Source organism: Urtica dioica, chromosome 8, assembly GCF_054948205.1.
Source record: "Urtica dioica subsp. dioica isolate 48M chromosome 8, U.dioica_male_clone48M_v1_H2, whole genome shotgun sequence".
In the NCBI taxonomy this organism is placed as follows: domain Eukaryota; kingdom Viridiplantae; phylum Streptophyta; class Magnoliopsida; order Rosales; family Urticaceae; genus Urtica; species Urtica dioica.
The window spans coordinates 14076813-14091141 of record NC_142763.1 but is presented as its reverse complement, the minus strand read 5'-3'; the positions used below and the strand labels follow the sequence as shown (position 1 = coordinate 14091141).

The following is a 14329-nucleotide window of genomic DNA, read 5'->3' as shown; positions in this document are numbered from 1 at the left end:
ACTTTATCCTTTTAGGTCATCATAGCTCGTCGAATTCCCTCGTATCTCGTCGAATTTAGTTATATCACGTCGAAATTGAGTGTGAAAGACCAAATGATCGATTGAGAAGATAGAGAGTGAAAGTGAAATGAGTTTATTTGTTCAAAAGGGCATTTGTGTCCGAAATTGGGACAAAAATCCATTTTTGTATATTTTTAAAATATGTGGTCTAATCTCGATATTTTGTTAATTTTTAGGTTCATAAAATGAAATTTCTCAATCTTTCTTAGGGGGGCTTTTGTGAATAAGATTAATTAATACGCCATAAAATCCCACAAATCCATGTACGGAAATGGAGAACAACTTGACGAAAGTAACTAAAATAACTACCATTACCATGTTACAGAACTTCCAAGTACGGAAACAAAAACGACTAAATGAAGGATACCCAAAAAAAAAAAAAAAAAACACTTAGGGATAAAATCGAAAACAGATAGCAAAGAAATTCAGAGAGACAATTAATCCATAAGTTTTAACTAAAAAAAAAAAGAAGTCAGATTATTGGTGGAATTTTTTAAGTGGCAACCAAATACGGACGATCCCACAAAACTCTGTCGTTGTCGTTGCCGTTGCTGTTATTTCCTTCTGTGCACCTTCCGTACTTCCCAAGCTTCCTTTTTACCAGTTTTACCCCTACCTCCTCTGTTTCTTCTTCCTCGTCTTCTTCTTCACCACACACAACCCCCTCTGTTTCTTCTTCTTCGACGGCTCGGCTCGGCTCGGAGCCGATCAGCTCGAGCGTGAGCCGGCCGTGGGTCCGGCTCATGCGGAAGAAAGGCTTCGCCGAAGGCAGAGTCTCTGCCGTGAGGACGAGCCTCCCGTCCTCGCGGTGAGACCTGACTCTGACCCCACCCAATGACGTCAGCGGCGGAGGGAACGCCGCGCCGCGGCTTCTCCCCCGACGCGGCTCCCGCGCCGGACGGCGGATCTCCGCCGCCGGGGAGGACACGTCATCTTCGTCGGATACGCCGCCGGTCTCGCTCCCGAGGCTCTCGGTGCACATGTTGAGGCTCCTGGGGCTGAGCGCCGACGCCGAGCGCTGGACCATCGGGTGTACGTACACCGCCGCCTCAGGGGATCGAGCCGCCTCGCCCAGCGCCTGGAGGAAGCTCAGCTCTTTGCTCGTGACACGTGGCTCGGCTACAACGCTGCTCGTCGACATTTTTGTCTGCCACAGTAAACAGAGTCTGTGTTTTGGAGCTGAGTGAGTTGGTACTTTGGCAAAGAATTGAGGTTGTAATTTCTTAGAGAGAGAGAAGGGTTGTTTGTGAATAAGAGTGTGAAGGAATGGCCGTGGATTTATAGTGTAAAAAAGCTGGGAGATTTTGTTTGGGTGTTAATATTTATCACTGGTTTTTGTTAGTGTAAGGAGGGAAATAGGACAACTTTTATTATTGCCCACTAGAATTCCACAAATTTTACGCTGCCACACAATATTTATTAGTGAGAGGCGAGAAAAATAAAATAAAAAAATTCGAAAGGGAAAAAATAAAGGGAAAATAACACATTTATACCCTGTGTTTTAGTGAAATGTCGAGTTTAACTCTCGGTTTTCAAAAATGTCGAGTTCATACCCTCTGTTTAACTAAAATGATGAAATTATACCATCTGTTTAACTAAAATGACGAAATTATACCCTGAAATAGACAACAGTGTCACGAATATTATTTTTATTGACTTTTCATTGACGTTGACTATAATATTTATATATAAACATCAATTATCTTTATTCATTCGCGCCATATATGTAATTTATTTAAAAACTAAAAAATAAACAACAATCTATTAATAGTGAAGAACACAGAAAGAGACAAAGGGGTAAACATCGATAGTTGATAGTCATCAAAATCGCATATTCGAACAGATAATCCAGGATTTAGAGTTACAATTCGAACACGGAATGAAGTCATTTCTTAGGAGGTATGAGTTTTATTATTTAATTTCAATTTAAGGCTATTTTTATTTTAAAATTGAGAATTTGGAAGTTAGGGCACTGATTTAGATTTGATTTAGTTTTTCTTATATAAGAGTTAATATCAATGAAAGGGAGATTTGTGACGCTGTTATTCATTTCAGGGTATAATTTCGTCATTTTAGTTAAAAAGAGGGTATAATTTCGTCATTTTAGTTAAACATAGGGTATGAACTCGACATTTTTAAAAACCGAGGGTTAAACTCGACATTTCACTAAAACGCATGGTATAAATGTGTTATTTTCCCAAAAATAAATACCTGTGTGTGTGTGAGTTTGAACTTTTACTTTTAAATGATATATACATAAACAAACAAACAAAAAAAAAAAAAAAAAAAAAAAAAGCGACTCAAGTGGGGGAATAATAAAATAAATAGAACGATTTCTTCTCACTCACTGACAACGAAGGAAATATTAGCAACTTGTGTTTAACCAGTTTTGGCCTGCGAGTATCAAGCGGATCCTACGTTTGTGTTTGAATAATTAAAAAGGCGACAAGGGACTCACCTTGAAGTTGAATAAGAATTCAATTACTTACTGGATTTAGTCCACTCATAAATATTATAAATCAGTATCACATTTGTGTTAGGGATCGAAATAGTCAATTTTTGAGATACTATAATAGAAGTATCGGCGTGAATTAAAAAATCGATATTTTGTTTTAAATAGATTTAATTGACTACTCTCTTATCCGAGTATGATGATGGAAGATTGGGTCTTTGTTTGGGGTCATTGCTGGCCGACAGAGACGACAGTGGATGCGGCGCTGCCGGATTCCTCGGGCAAAGGCGTTGCTGCGGGTTTCATTGGCGGCGGCAGCGGTGCGGTGTGGCTCGTCGACGTTTGCGGCGCGGCCGTGTTCGTCAGCCTTGGCGGTGCGGAGTGGCCCGCTGGCGGTGGCTCGGTTGTGTTCGTAGGCAATGGTGATGTAGAGTGGCTCGCTGGTGATGGCGGTGCGGCTGGGCTCGATCGGCGACGATAGAGGTGCGGTTGGGCTCGTTGACGTTGGCAGTGCGGTTGGGTTCGTCGGCGATGGTGGTGCGACGGGACCCCTCTTGTTCATCTTTCGTCCATCATCTTGGTGTTTTTTATCAGATCTCGGTCGCTCATTTAACGTTCATTTTAGCTTATTTAATTTTCGGTGTTGTCATGAACCTCTCATTTTATTGTTGTGCTTTGTTTTATTTGGTTTGTTTTGGAGTCGGATTATCCGTCGTCCCCTATCCCGTAGTGGATGTCCTGTTAGGTTTTGTTCTATGCAGGTTGAAGAGTCATGATCTTCTTCGTGGTCATCGGACCGAGGTTGATTGGATTTTTCCATCGACCATCTTTGGGTTTTTGAACGAGCCTCATGTGTGCTCTATTTGTGCTCGTCGTTCTTCCCATTGTCGGAAGCATGCATAAAATGTACGATTATCGAAACTTAGTATTAGATTCACTTCGACTTAGGTCTTGGTGTTCCATGTACTAAGGTGTTATTCTCCTTTTTTGATGGGTTTTTTTACCCAATTTTAATTAAAACTCTGTTTCCTCAAAAAAATTGACTATTAAAATATATATATATAGAGAGAGAGAGTGATAATAAAAAATAGCCAGATTGCTTTATTTTTAATAACTAGCCATATTTATTAATTCGATTTACCTTTAGATATTTTAATTCTTTTTTTTTAATTGGAAGTTATTTATTTATTTTTATTGCAAAAATTAAGAAAAAACGTTGATTTGTTTTAATGATGTTATAAGTATTGGTTTTCCTATTTTAAAGGTTAAATTCTGGAAGTTTAGGGTTGTTGTGGCAATCCCTAGCACTTTTTTTTTTTTTTTTTTTGCCGCTAATTGTATTTTGGCAGTTTTAATGATGTCATTAAGTTTGTAAACGTTTTCTTTTAACACACGTGAATACTTCATTTATTTTTTGAAAAAAGTGTTGTAATAACTAGCCAAATGACTAACATTTATTAAAAACTATGCTCGATTATTCATCTGAAGATTCTAAAAAAAACTTAGAAAACGTGTTGTATAAATCTAGTTCACCTCCTCGAATGCTTGGTGGAAGGACTATGCCTTATAAGAAGCATATACAAACACGAAAGAAGGTTTCGCATCTTTTAAAGCATGCGACCAACTCAACGGGGATATATAATGTTGGTCCGAGAAAAAAAAAATGTTTGTAATCGCATGTTCCTCCAACACGTCCTCATCGACCTCTATTCCTTTGTCCTCAGCTTCCGCTCTAGGCTTGTTTAGGCGCGTCACCCTAAAAACATTATAGCACGGGCATGTCGATCGCAATAGGTTTGTCTCCAAATATCTAGGGTTTGTCCAAAAATCTCTCAATTAGCTCCAACAATTAGATACTCGTGACAAATACGAACAAATAATGAAAACTACAAAACTTACTTAAGCTCAATGACTCACTTGGATTTGAGTTCAATAGGATGATAATTAAGTGCATTTAAAACGCAAACTTATCGTGTTTGCTTATTTCGTGTTAGATTTTTTTAGCAATATACACGATAAAACATTTTCTTAGTAAATTTTTAAACAAAACAATGTTCTTAGTTCAATGATACTCGAAATTGATCCGTCTAAACAAACGAACTTCTTGTCATCAAAGAACGACTGTCTCTTTGACTTCTAGCTCTTTCTATCCTAAGCTCATCCATACCAAGCTGAATTATCACGAGCTAGAGCGTATATCCACAGTACCCACTCATGGTTGAATTTCCTGCTTCGAGACAAACAACCCGACATTTTTTTTACCACCTATATAGTCACTTCACGTGGGACGACTAACATATGTTGATGATACAAAATTGTTTTCTTTGATTAATGTATATCATTACATGCATAATTATCGGCCTCCTAATTATTAGTAATTCGGGAAACTTTGCCCTTCAGTAGCAGTTTTTCAAGTATTGATCTCTGATTTGCATATTTGAGTTTGTAAATCATATTTTTTTGGTAATGAAAAATGTAATAAATTAAGTCTCTGTTGGCATTTCTTTCTATGCACAAAGTTATTCTAAAATCTCCATAGCCTTTTTTATCATCTACCATCCACAATTTTTTGTAAAATCAAACCATCAACTACCGACAATTTAATCATTGGACAAATGTCAACAAATATATATATATGAAATCATGTGTATAGTTGTGTTTTACACAAAAAACGAGAAAAATAACTATAACTTAACGGTTACTACAGAAGAATTTTCCATATTAAACCTCAATAGATTGCTTATCATGACCTCTAATTATCATCCATAAACTTTGAATAAATCATATACTTTTTGTTTGTTTTGGTAGCAACTCCGAAAGTTCTTTGTTTTCACTATGCAACGTAGGAAACGAAAGCGTAGATACTGGTGGGAATTGCACTACAATATGTTTGCCATGAGAAGAGAACGATAATGATGTTTGTGAAGTTAGTAAAAGCCTTTGTCTTCAGTCTTTTCCCTATTTAGAGACTCTTGTTGATCTTTCACAGAAGAGCACACTTACTGAATCTAGGAGCGAAATTATATCCTCTTTATCTTTTCTGTCTGTGTTCTTATATATGTATTACAATATGTCCCAACATGTGGTTCTCTATGTTTCTTTCTTTAATTTGTTTTTTTTCCCATTTTGCAAAAAAAAAAATAATAAAATAAAATAAAATAACTCTGAAGTCTGTAAAATACATACAAAAGGCCTTCGTCTGTGTCACTTTCAAATTTATAATAATTTTTTAAATGTCATAGGTTGAATGTCTTAGAATAATTTTGGGACCACTAATGTCATTAAATAAATGTGTTGAGTCATTATTAATTAAGTCAAAATTGATAAGGGTCTAATTTAGAATAAAGTTTGTGACTTAAGAACACATTTGTCATGAGGTTATTATGTGGCTACCATAAATACTAATTCTAATTTGATAATGGGCCAAATTAGAAATAAGTTATAGTTATTAGTAAATGTCTGACAGTTATTAAGCAGTTATTAATAACAGAGTAGGTCCCTGATTGCAGTACGTATCTTTTTTTATATCGCCATCAACAATAATACTTCAAACTCTCAGACAAACTGCAACTAAAAGATCATCACCACCACCATGTTCATTCAATTTAATGGATTCGGTACGCTTACGCTATTTAGATCTTTTACTTTATTCTCTTGAATTGAATTTGGATTAAATTAAGGATTTAAAATCTTAACCACCTATGCTTCAAATTCTAGGTTCTAAACATAGGGAAAATTAATATGGTTGGTCGATCTGAAAATAAAAATATATGGTTGTTTTTTTATTGATAAATTTAATCTCCGAAATATAAAGTATTAAAATTAAAAATATCAGTAGGCCATATAAGTCTAGTATTGTGATATTTTCCCTCTTGGGAGACCAAATACATGTAGTTCTGCAAGTCTCGTTCATTTGAAGCTTTACTTCAGCTCATATTTTTAGACTCAAAACGTTTCATTGAGTAGCTTATGAACCATATCTGATACACAGGTTTTATGGTTATACAACTTTTCAATATCGATGAATATTCAACAGCTAAATATATATACACGTGTGTAACTAGATATAAATTTTAGAAGTAAATTTGTGACATGCAAGTCTTTAAATTCGAAACTACTTTTCAGAATTTTGTTTGCCTTTTTATTCTTTAATCTCTTGTAGCTTAATATTTACACTTTTGTTTAAAGTTTCAAACATATTTGGTTAAAGTAGGAAAAAAATATACAAATTGTTAATGAATGACTAGTATTACACGATAAGATTAATCATGATTTATATGCATGTCACTAAATATATGTCAACTGTGATAGGACTTCATCTCAACAGTATGCCTTGTTTTACGGATAGAGTATTGGATTTGTTTAGAGAGAGAATCAGTAAAACTAAAAGAATGATGAAAGTTTTCTTTGAATTCAAAAAGAGGAATCGTACATTATTTAACAGACAAAACTGTAAAAAGAAAAAGCCTAATTTATCCTCACTTAAAGCATAAAAGAGAGGATAAAAGAGTAAAACACTAAACTTAAACTTAAAAGAAAACGAACACAAAAGATAGCTTAGCGTCTAAGACACATCAACTCTTCACGATAAAAAACACAAAACACTGCTATTTCAACATTCCCCCTCAAGGTGGACGAAAGATATCCTTGAGAGACAGCTTGGACATGATCGATCGCAACGCTGGTGCTGGAAGAGGCTTTGCGAATGCATCAGCAAGTTGATGTTGAGTGCGTATCGGCAACAATTTTATGTCACCACGCTGAACATGATCACGACAAAATATAGGTCGATCTCTATGTGTTTTGTGCGCTCATGGAACACTGGATTTGAGGCGAAATACACAGCCGCTTGGTTGTCGAAAAACAGAACTGTCGGACTTGGACATAGTGTTCTGCTTCTTGGACTTCCACGCCACCAAGGAGTCCCCAATAAACATGCAAAATCCCGTGACTGACCTCCTTGTATCCTGGCATGTTCCCCAATCAGCATCAGAGAACCCCTTTAGCTGAGTAGATGAAGACGCGGAGAAGAACAGTCCTTGTCCAGGAGAGCTCTTGATGTATCTCAGTAAATGATGTGTTGCCTGCAAATGAACATCACGAGGAGCCTGTAAAAATTGGCTTAAAGCATGAACAGAAAAGGTGATATATGGCCGAGAAATAGTTAAGTATAAAAGGCGGCCAATTAAACTCATGTAGTGGGTAATGTTCTCAAGTGGTACACCATCCTCTGAGTTTAAAGAAATTCTCGGATTCATAGGAGTTGACACTGGTTTCGAGTCCAAGAAACCATAATCCTCTAGTATCTGTAAAGTGTATTGCATTTGACTAATGACAATACCAGAGGATGATCTAGCAATTTCAATTCCAAGAAAAAATTTCAAAGGACCAAGATCCTTTAGTTTAAATTTGGAATGCAGATAAGCCTTAACTCCCTCAATGACTGTAGCATTTGGTCCTGCAATGATAATATCATCAACATACAAAAGAATAGCCACAAAATCATTGTTGGAGCCACGTGTAAATAAGGAGTAATCGGATTTTGACTGATGAAAACCAGAAGACAGAATAGCCTTAGTAAAGGTTATATTTCACTGCCTTGAAGCTTGCTTAAGTCCATAGATGGACTTATGCAACTTACAAACACGTTTAGGTAGACAGTTATTGTGTTCCCCCTGTCCATCATAGCCTAAAGGAATATCCATATAGACTTCTTCAAAAAGATCACCATTTAAAAAGGCATTATTGATGTCTAATTGAGCAAGTTTCCAATTATGTGAGGCAGATAAAGCTAAAAGAACTTTCACAGTTGTAAGCTTAGCTACCGGAGAGAAAGTGTCAATAAAATCAACACCCTCCCTCTAGTTGTACCCTTTTGCAACTAGCCAAGCCTTGTGTCTTGCCAAACTGCCATCAGAATTGAACTTGTTTGTGTATATCCATCGACATCCAATGCTCTTTTTGTCGGATGGTAGATCCACAATGGTCCAGGTGTGATTGTCTTCCATGGCCTTCAATTCATCATGCATAGCTTGCCTCCAATGTGCATGTTTGCATGCTTGATGATAATATTGTGGCTCATAGTGGTCTGAAATAGACATGATGTAATGGTAAAACTGATAACTCAATGAGTCATAAGAATAAAATTTAGATATGTGATGAGGAGATGAAAATTGTACACCTGAACTCATCTTAGCCACATTGCAGTGATAATCACGAAGCTTAGTTGGCGGTGCTCTTGGTCTGTCTGATCTCCGGACAGGAACAGAATTATCTTCCTTATTATCATAGGTAGAAGTGTCTTCCCCTTGTTGACAACTAGGCTGAGTAGTTGGTACTTCAACTAGTTTATATGCTTCAGTGATTTTAGCTGCAGGCATGCTATCTGAGTGATGTTTTTCAGATAAATCAGCTAAAGGTAGAGGCAAAACAATATCAGGAAAAAGGTCAATAAGCACAGCTTTAGTCTTAATATTATGGAAGGGAAAAATATTTTCATGGAAGATTACATCTCGTGAGATGAAGGTCTCACGAGTGTGTAAATCCAACAATCTATAGCCCTTTATTCCTAGTGGATAGCCTAGGAAAATGCATTTCCTAGCTCGGGGTTGAAACTTGGTGCGATGGGACTGCAGGGTAGAAGCAAAAACCAAGCACCCAAAAACTCTCATCACAATGTAGTCAACTTCTTTTGAAAAGAAGATGTTATAAGGACATTTGTTGGACAAGAGGGGACTTGGAGTCCGATTGATGAGATACACTGCAGTTAAGACACAGTCAGACCAATATTCAATGGGAATTTGAGATTGGAAATATAAAGCTCTGGCCACATTTAGCAAGTGTTGGTGCTTTTTTTCCACCACATAGTTTGGCTGGGGAGTTTCTACACAAGAATATTGATGTAGAACACCTGTCTTTGAGAAGAAATCAGAGAAAATTAACTATTTAGCGTTATCGGATCTAAACTGTTTGATAGAGGTGCAAAATTGAGTATTAACCATAGCACAAAACTTTGGAGTATTAACCATAGCACAAAACTTTGGAATGATGTTATGAACATCAGATTTGTTCCTCATGAGATAAATCCAACAAAACCTGCTACAATCATCTACAAGAGTCAAAAAGAACCTATGACCAGATCGTGAAGTCACAGCATAAGGACCCCACACATCACAATGGATCAAGTCAAAGATCTTTTCAGACAAATGATTGTGAGAATTAAAAGGAAGTCTACGTTGCTTAGCAAGAAGACAAATGTAACAAGGATCGTGTTTATTTGATGGTATGTAAGAGAGCCTAGATTTTAAAGAATCTAAACGTTTAAAAGAGAGGTGACCGAGCCTGTTATGCCAAGTCTGTGCAGTAATATTGCTGAAAATGGTGTCTGTTACAGTCTTGAGCACATACAGCCCTCCCTGAATTTCACCCTTGCCAATCATCATCTTGGTCATGATATCTTGTACAACAAAGTCATCATGTGAGAATGTAACAATCAAAGAAGAACCTAGTGTCAAAGAACTGACTGAAATCAAATTAAATTTGAAATCAGGAACAAGTAAAACATCTTTGAGCACTAGATTCTTGTTTATGTTGATATCACCATAGTAATGGACAGGTATCACCATATGGTTAGGCAAAGTAATAGTGGAACTGTGTAATCTTTTTTAGACTGTAGAAAAGAGACTTATTTGCACAAATATGTCTAGATGTCCCGGAGTCCATAATCCAATTATGGCTAGGGTTAGTAATGTATCCTGAGCTATGTGCACAAATGTACTTAGAAACAGGAGAGTCAATAATCCAATTATGACAAAAACTGTTAGTACAACCTGAATTATTATCAAAAGTACATGAACCTGTGAGGTAGGATGTCATGTTGATGTCATTTTGACCTTCAGGGGATGGTAAAGGTGATGCGAGTTGACTGGAGAGCATGGAGATGATCTGGTGGATTTGGTCGTTGCTCAGATTTGATGTTGAGCCGCTGGATTCCTTCTTCCCCTCCGATGTTGCTTCAGCCACGTTTGTAGAGTTCTTTGACCTCGGTTTGTATCCATTGGGATAGCCATGTAGCTTGTAGCACTTGTCTACGGTATGTCCTGACATTTTGCAATGAGTGCATATAGGACGATCTTTCTTGTTGTTGACATTGTTACTATTGGCTCTTCTCTGGTCATTCACGGCCATCGATACTGAACTTGATTAGTCTTGACCGGCAAAGATATCAGCACTGATTGACCTTTGTTTTTCATCTTGGCACACCATGGCAAACACTTTGTTGATCGGTGGTAAAGGATCCATTAACATGACTTGACCTCGAACAGTAGAGAAAGAGTCATTGAGCCCTATCAAAAACTTCATCACGTACTCATTTTGCATAAAATTGAGCAATTCCTTAGATCCTCCACAAGTACAAGCACAAGGTGGCCTGTAGTTACTCAATTCCTCCCAGAGAATCTTGAGTTTTGTGAAGTAAACCCCCACAGATTTCTTATCTTGAACCAGATTCATGATCTCACGACGTAGTTCGAAGATTCTCGGACCATTGCTTTGCTCATATCTCTCTCTAAGATCTTCCCAAATATCCTTGGCATACTCTCCATATACAACACTCGATGCAATTTCTTTCGTACAAGAATTCAAAATCCAGGTAATCACAATATTATTGTTCCTTCTCCGAGAATGGAAGAGATTCACCTCAGATTCGTCAGGTTTCTTGATGGATCCATCGATAAAACCAAGCTTATTCTTGATTGAAAGCGCATCCTCATCGATCTACTCCAGGACGGATAATTCTCGCCATTCATCTGCTGAGTTACCAAGATCATACCCGGAGAATCTGTGTGATGCAAAAAGAACGGATCAAGAGAATCATCGATCGGAGATTTCCTCGATGAAATCGCCGCTGCCAATCTTTCCTCAATCGTTGCTTCTTCCGTCGTCATCACCGATCGTCGCGTAGAAAAGCAGAGTCAAAGATGAAAAGGAGGAAGAAGATCGGTGAGGATCCAATGAACCCTAGAGTCACGAAAGTCGCTCTGATACCATTTTACGGATCGAGTATTGGATTTGTTTAGAGAGAGAATCAGTAAAACTAAAAGAATGATGAAAGTTTTCATTGAATTCAAAAAGAGGAATCGTACAGTATTTAACAGACAAAACCGTAAAAAGAAAAAGATTTGTTTAGAGAGAGAATCAGTAAAACTAAAAGAATGATGAAAGTTTTCATTGAATTCAAAAAGAGGAATCGTACAGTATTTAACAGACAAAACTGTAAAAAGAAAAAGACTAATCTATCATCACTTAAAACATAAAAGAGAGGATAAAAGAGTAAAACACTAAACTTAAACTTAAAATAAAACGAACACAAAAGATAGCTTAGCGTCTAAGACACATCAACTCTTCACGATAACAAACACAAAACACTGCTATTTCAACACCTTATTAAAATATATGTGATAAGATCATAAGAACATGACACTAGCTAGCATGAGTTTACGAAAGACGTTCAAAAAGCATATAATTCATAGCAAATTAAAGAACGTCAATTCATAATAAAGGTTATGAACATGATCATGATGCTCTTCTCGCTTTGAACAATTTTATAACTCTTTGTTTTAATTATTATATGCTATTTATGCCATTGATACAGCCAAACAAAACTAAATCAACGTAAAAATATATTTGATTATGTAATAATCTCAAATGATAGCCTCTGCGCTTGATTTTGCTTATTTTACTTATTTTTTGTGATTTTTGGAGCAAACACGTCTAGAAAGAAAGCTTCCTCTAGTACTTGTACTTTTTTTTTACTATTTGTATTTTGATGTCATCGCAGCAAGGAAACAAATATTGTTTGATCTTTGATGGGAGTGCTGAGCACTTTTTTTTCTTCATTCCTTCACCTTTTCCTCTTTTCACGTGCTTTAGTTTTGTACTCCAAAAAAAAAAAAAATTCTTGCAAAAGATAAACACTTGTCGAGTAGTAAATGGATAATTTCATCAAAACATTACATCTATTTAGTATGGCCCATAAAACACTAATTATATGGGCGGTTCCCACTCCAAAATCTGACACTGCACTATGTAACATCAACTTCTTTACATATATATATTTTTTTTTATGTGAGGAAAGAAAGTCTTGAGGTCATCAAATGAAAGGAATTGGAAAACAAAGGCAGAGGAAAGACAAAAGAACAAAATCACTCACTAGATTCCCAATCTAATTTTATGTATGAGGCCATTACTACAAGTTTTTATCATAATATTTTTTTAGACAAGAATATTATTGCTTATTGAGATAGAATCACGTGAGACTTGGACATTGACAAAAATGACATTGGTGGATGTGAAAATTTAATAAAAATGCTCTATAAGTTCACTTAAACAATATCATAATTCATGGTTTAGAATAAAATACATGTTTACTGGTTGCGTAGCTTTGTTGTTGAACTTATAAAAGCTCGAATATAATGATCGCACATATATAGGCATACTCAAGTGGGCATACTTGGTATATATTATTTAGTTTTATGTGTCCAGTACTGTTGTTGAAACTTAAGAATATTTACTAACTCTTACATTTATATATGTCCCTTGAATTTGTTTCTGCTTCAATCATTTTGTATAATCGTAAACATGTTAGTAATCTAAATAAATTAGAACAAACATATACTCATCATTTCTTAAATTGTTTATTTACTTCTTTTTTTTTATCATATGTTAGAAATTATATTTACTACAACGATTTTTATGAACCGTTGGAAAATTTTCGCTTTAGAATTTTCAATCTGTACTGTCGCTCGCCGTCGTGCCTTCGGCTCTGGGGGTGGAGATATAAATAATGAAACGCCACCGGTGTGAGAGAGATCTATCGAAGCTTGACAGTGGAGAGGCGGCGGGAGCTTGGCAAGGCGTCGTCGATTGCGGATCCTCGGTGGCGATGCCATGGCCGGCGGCGCCCATGCGTGGTGGGTTGTTGGCGTTCATGGTGTGGCGCTACTCGTCGGCGGTTGTGTGGCTTTGCACATCGCAGATGAAACCGAGGTGCTTCTCGTTGACGACGGCGGTGCATCGTTTCACGCTTGGGATGATGGAGCGTTGCTGCACGTTGGCGGCGGAGGAGCGGGGTGTCTCCCCGGAGTCGATGCGGCGACAATACTCGGTGACGGAGCTGCGGCGTGTCTCCCAGGAGTCGGTGCGGCGACAATCCTCGGTGACGGAGCTTCGGCGTGTCTCTCAGGAGTCGGTGCGGCGACAATCCTCGGTGACGGAGCTGCGGTATGTCTCCTCGGAGTCGGTGCGGCGACGATCCTCGGTGACGGAGCTGTGGCGTGCCTCCCCGGAGCCGGTGACTGTGCGGCGCGGTTCCTCGACGACGGTTTCTGCGCGGCGAAGGCTCACGTCGAAGGGGACAGAGCGGTACGGCTCATCGGCTACAACGCTGTGGAGTGGCTCCTCGGCGACGGAGTTTCTGCGGCGTGGTCTCGACGATGCAATGGCGTGGTTCCTCGGCAACGGGGACGGTGATGCGAGGCTCTTCAGTGTAGGCTATCGATCTCTGGTGGCGGTTTTAAATTTTATTTTGATTTTTTTCGCTTTAAAAATATTTGAGACTCATTTATTTTGTTACAGCGTTTTGTCTGATTTGGTTTGTTTTAGGGACGGTTTAGTCGTCGTCCACTATCCCGATGTGGATTTCCTGTTAGGTTTTAATCTATGCAGGTTGAAGAGCCACCATATTCGTGGTTATCGGACCGAGTTTGGTTGGATTTTTTCATCGTCAATCTTTGGGTTTTTTAACGAGCCTCTTGTGTG

The 14329-nt window shown here is 37.7% G+C and overlaps 2 protein-coding genes across 2 annotated transcripts; both read right to left on the bottom strand.

Annotated features, from left to right (window-relative positions):
• Nucleotides 1-470: 470 nt before the first annotated feature.
• Nucleotides 471-1289, bottom strand: LOC149388382 (protein FANTASTIC FOUR 2-like). The gene has a single exon (XM_089624493.1). The coding sequence runs from the start codon at nucleotides 1199-1201 to the stop codon at nucleotides 554-556; it is 648 nt and encodes a 215-aa protein (XP_089480619.1). The 5' UTR covers nucleotides 1202-1289; the 3' UTR covers nucleotides 471-553.
• Nucleotides 1290-10714: 9425 nt separating this feature from the next.
• On the bottom strand, nucleotides 10715-11457 carry LOC149388381 (uncharacterized). The gene is made up of 2 exons (XM_089622408.1): nucleotides 11332-11457; nucleotides 10715-11287 (listed from the first exon to the last, which is right to left on the bottom strand). The coding sequence occupies exons 1-2, from the start codon at nucleotides 11455-11457 to the stop codon at nucleotides 10715-10717; spliced, it is 699 nt and encodes a 232-aa protein (XP_089478534.1).
• Nucleotides 11458-14329: the final 2872 nt, after the last annotated feature.

Excerpts from the sequence above, each read along its gene's own strand:
- LOC149388382 (XM_089624493.1), bottom strand. The coding sequence starts at position 1,201 with ATGTCGACGAGCAGCGTTGTAGCCGAGCCACGTGTCACGAGCAAAGAG.
- LOC149388381 (XM_089622408.1), bottom strand. The coding sequence starts at position 11,457 with ATGACGACGGAAGAAGCAACGATTGAGGAAAGATTGGCAGCGGCGATT. Across the intron at positions 11,288-11,331 it reads ATTCTCCGGGTATGATCTTG|ATCGATGAGGATGCGCTTTC; the intron begins GTAACTCAGCAG and ends GTCCTGGAGTAG.